Below are 8,107 nucleotides of genomic sequence, written 5' to 3' on the forward strand. Positions count from 1 at the left end.
TTTGAGCGCACAGAATTGTTAACAGTCATGCAGCATTAGATAAAATGCACAGATTTTTTGGTATTAAAACAGGTTAGGTACAAGCTGGTTAATTACGATTGTCATTATGAGTTACTCGTCGCTTGGTAACAGTAGCTTAGGGTTAATAGTTAAAGTGAATGTCATCGCTGTAATATATAAACATTGCTTTAGAGTTTAAACAGTAGTTCGGTTAGCTAGTAGATTAACTAAAAATATATGCGAATAAAGTAGGCAATATAGGAGTGCATGGTAATAAAACTCTATAAGATTTTCAGTGTAAAAACTTTGCACATTTTTTGTTTCTTGATACATTCCCCTCATTATCAGAGATGTATGGCATAACAGTAGTGTGAATTGGAGAGAGTCCTAGCATTGCAGGGCAAAAATACAGGCAGTCCTCTACACCAATGATTTCAAGCTAAAAGGTAAAAAGCAAAAATAAAAAGGGGGGTAGAGATAAAGAATAGCATGTGTCCGCAAACCAGACCTCCTCAGCCCGTGCCGATTCTTGGCTTGCAGGTTTTCGGTGCCATTCTGTAGGTGTGTATGCGGTGCGCATCTGTTGCTGGGTGTTTGTGCCCCGTTGCGGTGCGGGCGTCGGCGAGGGTGGTTCCCCAGCTCCAGGCTGGTGTGCAGGCCTGCATCTTCTTGCCACAAACTCGGTTGCCGCTGGGGTCCGGGTTTACTCCACTTATGGGAGGGACGGAAGAATAGGTCGTTGTCTGTCGCTTGCGTTGCTTCTTCCTCCGCCAATGTGGACGATGCTTGCGGGCTCTTCGCCCTATGGCCTGCTGCCCGGGTGGGTTAGATTGTGCGTGGATGGGTTGGTGAGGCGTATGTGTGCCCAAGGGTATCCCCCCTGCTTCCCGCTTCGCATGGTTCCGCTCACCCTTCAACTGAGGTGGAGGTGACATGGGTTTAGCTGCTTGATGCTGCCTTTTGAATGCCTCCTGTCGCTGTAGTGATGCAGTCCCCGGTGCCGGAGAGTGTGACACACTCGCTATGTGGGTTGCTGTGCCTGCCGCCATTTTGGTCCTTCTCTTGGAGGGCCTGCTGGTAAGCATGTCCCGGGATCTGTTGGGAGTTTGTCGCGCCCTCGGGGAGTGCTGGGATCTGCGCGGCTGGCCCAGTTTTTCCGCCTTCGAGGGGCTTTGTGGGTCCTTCGGAAGGGCACGCCTGATAGTGGTGAGGGGCCCCGCCACTCGTTTGTCACTGGGTGCTCGTTTTAACCTAGGGTGCTCCCCTTGGCGATGTTTGTCCCCAGGGGGTGTGCTTCCCCATTGTACCTGCTTAAGGTGTTCTGCCTTGCTCTCGAGCTTTTTCCAGAATCTCCTGAACAGGTCGTCCATGCGCTTTTCTAGCGTTTCGTATTGCTGTTCAGCCTCCCTCTCGCGGTCAGCCGCCGCCATCTTGCTTGTCATGGCTTGTCTTTGTGTGCAGCGTGCTGTCCAGTGGGGAGAGTCAGGTGAGTCAGACTGCTTGGTGGAGACCGGGATAACCCCCGCTGGTCGGGGGGGGGGAAAGTGTCGTGCCGCGGCTCCTGGTACAGCTGATGCCCCAGGGAGCGGCCGTCTCCCCGTGGCTCGGTCCCAGGTAGGCCTCAAGCCTCGTTTCTTCGGTATGGCAAAGCAGGGGCTCGTGAGGGGCACCGTTCGAATCGGTAGCCCCTCTGGAGTGGAGGTATTATGGTCTCTTAGCTGCGACCTGCTGTATTCCGGCGTTACACCCTGATTTTCCTCCCCAGACGTGGGAGCTCTTGCTAGGCACGTCTGGGCTGCTTGCCTGCTTGGCTCCGCCCCCCAGAGATACTATCTTAATCTCCATCGTGAGAGGTAGTGGTTAGTTGTGTCAATGGAAGTGAAAAATGCATCCGGTACCCCATCATCCGCACTCCGAGAGGCTCGGTGGGACCCCCATCCCATCCTCCCCGCCCCCTCAGAGTGAGGTAGAAGAGAAGGAAAACACAGGGAAAAAGAAATAGAAAAAGAAGAGTGGGAAAGAAAAAAGGTAAGAAGTGGCATCTGGACATAGTCCATTGCCATAGGATTCTGGACTTACCGCCAGCCAGAATAGTGTGGGGAGTATGAGCCCACTTCCCAGCCACGATCAACGTCGGAAGGAACAGTGGGACCCAGGCTCCGACACCCATACGCCATGTCAATCGTAATAAGGACCATATGTTATAGTACGAGCTTAAAGAGATTATCCGTCAGGAACGAGGCCCATCAGTCCCCCAATCAATAGCGTGAACCGAGGGGACCTTCCCTAAGTATTTTCAGAGTGCTGTCCCGGGCCCAGAGGGCGAGCCACCCACGTCCGATGTCGTCTCCCCGCATCCTTTATAGCCCGGTTCCCCCAGCCCCCCGCACACAGGCAAAAAACAAAACTTCAGCACCATTCAGAACAGATGAAAATAACCCCCCCCCCCCCTGCGGGCCCTGCAGTTTACACGTGGCTACCCCCAACTTTTTGTTTTGTTTTGTTTTTGTTTGTTTTTTTGTTGTTGCTGGAACCTGTCCCCTCCATTTATGTCTCTATTAGTCCGGCTCAGTCTGCTGGGGGATACCTGTGTGTAACGGGAGTCCTCTCCCCTGGTTCAGCAGTGGTGGCGCCCGTCTCCTCTGTGAGGGGTCAATATAGGGGGTATAAGGGATACCGCAAGGGCTTTAATTCCCTATCTCCCGGTCCTCTCCCTAACTAATCATCCCTCCCTCACAAACAATATAGCATACCCCAAACTGAATGCTTGAAGAGCTGTGCACATTTTCACATACAGTTATCGGTCCCATGCTTAAAATAAGAGCGTCATAAATAAAACACAAATGAAGTACCCCACAAGCATAGACAGGCCACGTATAGATACATCTCTTCCAGGCATTTAGTGGTAGGAGCCGTCCGGTGGCCACGTCACCGACATGCAAGGTGCCCACGATCAGGAAGTCCTGCGAATATGTTGGCCTCCTCTGCACCCCTGTCCCAAGACATTCCCCCCACCCAAGTGCTGTGGGTACTTCCCTCGTGTTAGTGTAGGGGAATCGGTGCTCCGTGGCTCCCAAGGGGGGAGGGGGGGGGGGGTAAAAAACTAAACACAAATGTCCAGGGAGTGCAACACAAAAATTAAACCAAGGTTTATGGCCCCATATGCGTCCCGTGCGGTGATCCGGTTATGGGGGAAAAGGGCGATGACCCCTTTCCGTTAGAACGGGAGTATACCAAAACAGGATATAAACGTGACAATCCCGGGGGACAAAATTCCGCCGCTCATGGTAGATGGGTTCTCCTCTCCCCTCCCCCCCACCCAAAGGCCACCAAGCGGGATCTTCCCCTACCCAGCTTGGATTCTCAGTCGTGTGAGTGGGGGCAGCGACTTACGGTGCTCGGGGGCGTCATCAGTGGACAGCGGTGCCTGCTACCTGCCAGTCGAGGCTCAGCTGCAAAATTTCCTCTGGGTAAGGAGTCAAAGTCGGGAGATCCGGCGGAGGTTGCACGTCCAGTCCTCGGAAGAAGCGAAGAGGATCACCTCCAGGCAGGAGGGTATGTACCCGGTCTCCGTGGAAGACATCCAATTTAAAGGGGTACCCCCACGCATACCTGATGCCTGCTCCACGCAGGGCCCCAGTGATAGGCCTCCAGTCCCTTCTTCTTTGTAGAGTGGAGGGCGACAGGTCCTGATAGAGGGACAAGACAGTGCTCCGATATCGAATTGGGCCGTCTCGGCTCCTCTTGATGACCGCTTCCTTAGTAGTAAAGTAGAGGAACCGGACGATGACATCCCTCGGGGTGTTGGAGTCGGGCCTCTGCTTTCTTATCGCCCTGTGCGCCCGCTCAAGGAACCATTGGTCCGCCGGTATCGTAGGCAGAAGTGGCTTGAAAATATCTAGCAGGAGCCCCTCTCTCCTCCGGCAGGCCTCTGATTCGGAGGTTGTTCCTCCTAGAGCGGTTCTCCATATCCTCCATGGCCAATTCAGAGTCCACCATATGCCTTGTAACGTGGTTCACTCTGTCGACCAGGTCGTTATAGGCTCGAGATGATTCATCCATGCGCTCTTCAAGACGCACCGTGCGCTCTCCCAGAGCTCCGATGTCAGCTTGGAGGACAGCAGTCGATCTCGCGATCTCCCCCGCCAGGTATGTCTTGACCTCTGCAAGTTTCGCCAGTACAAGGTCCTAGTCTGTAAGGGATGCCCCGGTTGCTGCACGGCCTGTGGGTCGACTCGGTGGCCCGCCTCAATTGCTTCTTAGTGGCTTTCTTATCCATATTGAGTACCCGGGGGGGGGGGGTTAGGGTAGCGGAGCTCTAGCAAGGCACGTCTATTCCCATCGACGGTCAAGCCACGCCCCTACACATGGCCTTGGAGTCTTATTTTTTTTTTTTTTGTGTGTTTTTTTTAAATGCAGACACCTGAAGTGATGGAATCATGAGAATTGGTTAAATTGTAGCCACACTAACTGTAAACTCACATCTACAGGCTATATGGTTAATATAAAAGTAAATTGCTGTCATCCTGTAAATGAGTACTGTTGTAAAATTCCAGTATGAGAAAGGAAGGTGGATTCATGGATTGCAGGATAAAACTTACCAGGAAAGGTTAAAGGATCTTAACATGTATAGCTTGGAGGAAAGACGAGACAAGGGGGATATGATAGAAACATTTAAATACATAAAGGGAATCAACACAGTAAAATAGACTATAAAAGAAGAAAAACTACCACAACAAGAGGACAGTCATAAATTAGAGGGACAAAGGTTTAAAAATAATATCAGGAAGTATTACTTTACTTTACTGAGAGGGTAGTGGACACATGGAATAGCCTTCCAGCTGAAGTGGTAGAGGTTAACGCAGTGAAGGAGTTTAAGCATTCGTGGAATAGGCCTAAGGCTATCCTAGACTTAAGATAAGGCCAGGGACTAATTAAAGGTATCTCAAAATATTGGCGATGGGCCAAATAGTTGGTTGGTTCTTATTTGCCGTCACATTCTATGTTTCTATGTCTGCATCTTGGGATGTGAGTGGTTGTTGGTTTTTCTTTTTACACTACTTCTGATGTTTTTGCACCCCTCTCTGTGTAAGGAGTCAAACAGATTTTAGCAGTACTTTGTAGCGAAAGGGGTCCAGTTTCATGAGTAATTATAATTGAGGCAATTGTGGCACTATTTATGTATTTGTCTATGTTTATGTTTAATTCAGAGGAAGACATTGGTAGTGACGATGATGTTGCAGCAGGTGATGGAAAAGCCGATAGTGACTATGAGAGCCCCAAAAAAAGTAAAATGGTCAAAAAGCCTACACCTGACAAGAAGAGCACTCCAAAATCAAGGAAGAAAACTTCCCCAGGTAAAGACAATGCCAAGAATACATAAGTACCCTTTTTTGTTTTTTAATATATGAATATTTTTTTCATCTGCTAAATATAATTCAAACATTAGGTTGCTTTAAGATTTAAGGTTTTTGTTTCCCCACAGATGATAGTGATGATGAAAAAGATAAACGCAAAAATGTCCGCCAGCAAGGACAAGCCGCATCCAAAGCTGTTTCTAAGCAGAGGGAAATGTTGATGGGTGATGCAGGCAGTGAAGAGGAGGAGCCAGAGGAGGAGGAAGAAGCACAATTTCTAGAAAGTAAGTTTAAAGGGCTTGAAAAACTTAGCACTGCACAGCTTTACTTGTTTGCAATACATTGTGTTTTTTTTTTTTTTTCCTCCAGTCAGTACTTAGACAATGGAATATTTTATTCTAAATTTTGTTGATTTTTAAAATGAGTATAATCATCTCATGTACCTGTAATATGAGCCAGGCTTCTGCAGCTTGTATACAGTGGTCAGTGAATGGTTTACACTTATACACATTGTCCTATATTCAAGATTCAATAGGTGTTTTATTAGCAAGTTTAAAGCTGTAGTAGTGAAAATTTCGTTATTGAAGGAAAGCCACACAAGATAGGTGGAGTAAGCAACGCTGTTAAAGTGAAAATCTTGATTACTGGTTCTTTGTTGCTGCTAGATGTTTCTATCCTAAGATGTTCAAACAATTGTGCCTTTTACACTGTGTGAGAAAGCAAACCAAAAATTCTTAATTTGTGTTTGAACAGAGGATTCAGGCAGTGATGAGGATTTCATGGTGGAAGATGATGATGACAGTGATTATGGTCGCTCCAAGAAGAAGAAGATGGTTAAAAAATCAAAACCAGAGCGAAGGGAGAGAAAAGTACCTAAGCCACGACTAAAAGCCACAGGTAAGGAGTAGATAAAAACACACAATTGGGTCAGCGCTCAATAACACAAAATAAACAACAAGGCAGCAACCTTAAGAAAACTGGGCAGACTAGATGGGCCGAATGGTTCTTATCTGCCGTCACATTCTATGTTTCTATGTTTCTATGTAAGAAGGGGATCCCTCTCAACCCTTCAAAATAACACAAGAAAAAAAGAGAAGGGCAGCGCCACATAAAATTTAATAGATGGTACTGAAAAGTCTCTCGTCCCAACAATGCAAGTTGTCACATATAAAGATGTATCTTATCAAGAGATAGATCTGAGTGCCTTTAGTCTCTGTATGTGGATAGAAAAAGACAATCTAATAGTGCAATATGTCAAGAGTTTAGTGTGACCGTATGTTAATAAAAGTGATGTTGCACTCACATGTAAAGGAGCTATGACCATCTCTAGTGTAGATTTATTTAGATTTAGGAAAATGGCAGCTATAGAAAAAGATATTTGAAGTACATGGGAGTCCCTCCATTTGGCCAAGCATATAATCTGTGTATTAACCTTTAAAATCTGCATTCCGCAGTAACACCAAGTCCAGTAAAGGCCAAAGCAAAAACTCGCCCAGCCTCAAAGGCACCCAAGGAGAAATCTCCGTCGCCTAAAGCAGAGGAAGAAGAGGAGGAGGAGGATGATCCTGAGACACCCCCACCAAAGAAGAAACCTGCAAGCCAGGAGAAGTCTGGAGAAGAGGGTTCTGATGAAGAAGCTCAGTCCGCGGAGGACTAGCCTGTTGTGTTTAGGGAGGGGTGGGTTGGGTATGTGGGTGTGAGGGTGAATATTGGGAAGATTTTATTAAAAAATACAAAAAACAAAAGGAAAAAAAAAGGAAAAAAGAAGCCAGGTTGGGGATAAAACATGATTAAGGCAACTGCTTGACTCGTGCACCACCAATTCTGTCTTTCATTTGTTTTAAGAGTTACATATGCGCTTTTTTTATTTTTATTTTATTTTTTATTCAGCAGAAGGTGAACCTTTTTGCCATTGGGGGGTTAATGGTCAGTCTTTCCCATCACCTGTATGAAATAAAGCCATGCACATTTTTAATAAGTTTGCATTGGTAAGATGTATGTCTGTTTTTTTTGTTTTGTTCTTTTTTTTTTTTTTTTTTTAATATATATATATTAATTGAGGTGTCTAGTTGTAGGATTTCTTTGCTGAAAGTTGAGCTCCCCTGTATGTACTTTAGTACTAGGTTTTCAGCATGTGTTTATGTTCAGTCCCCTTGTTACTTTTTTACCTCACACTAATGGGGTCAACAATGTTTTGCAAAGTATTGGTATAATGCAGTGACTCTTATGCCTCCTTCATTTGGCATGTTTTTAAATACTTTTGGGCTAATGAAATGGCAATATTTTACTGCGATTGACTTTGTAGAAGGAAAACAGCTTCAACCTCTATTTTTGTATATAGTCTAAGGTTTCTTCCTTTTTAGGCTGTGGACCATCACAATCTTAGACCAAATACATGTTTGAAGAAGTTCATATAATTTTACTATATTGTACTCCCAGTCAGTATCCTAACATCAATAAAAATCTGCCAAATGTACTCTTCTAGTGGAGATTTTGGCATGCATGTGTAATGTACGTTTGCCATGTTCAAATTCTAGTGATCCATAATGTATGTGTGATGGCAGTGTCATGATGTAAAACAAAGGAAAAGGGGTTAAATGAATAGCATTTGTGCTTTTACTCTTTCTAGCCAGTTTTGCAAGTGGGTATGGACATGTTGCCATGATTCTCCCCCCCCCCCCCTCACTAATCCCTATATTTTGAACATGGATCTCATTGTTTCGTGCCCATGCCCCACATAGGAATTGCAC

General features: G+C 46.2%; 1 protein-coding gene across 1 annotated transcript in view; it reads left to right on the plus strand.

The window, feature by feature from the left end:
- Positions 1-7,846, plus strand: part of NUCKS1 (nuclear casein kinase and cyclin dependent kinase substrate 1) — a 216,952-nt gene extending 209,106 nt beyond the window's left edge. Inside the window, exons 16-19 of the mRNA XM_063451308.1 lie at positions 5,211-5,357; positions 5,486-5,641; positions 6,111-6,254; positions 6,812-7,846. Of these exons, the coding sequence (XP_063307378.1) occupies positions 5,211-5,357; positions 5,486-5,641; positions 6,111-6,254; positions 6,812-7,014 (650 nt within the window). The 3' untranslated portion in view covers positions 7,015-7,846. The remainder of the gene's footprint in view (positions 1-5,210; positions 5,358-5,485; positions 5,642-6,110; positions 6,255-6,811) is intronic.
- Positions 7,847-8,107: the final 261 nt, after the last annotated feature.

This window comes from Pelobates fuscus, chromosome 1 (genome assembly GCF_036172605.1).
Source record: "Pelobates fuscus isolate aPelFus1 chromosome 1, aPelFus1.pri, whole genome shotgun sequence".
NCBI classification, from domain to species: Eukaryota; Metazoa; Chordata; class Amphibia; order Anura; family Pelobatidae; genus Pelobates; species Pelobates fuscus.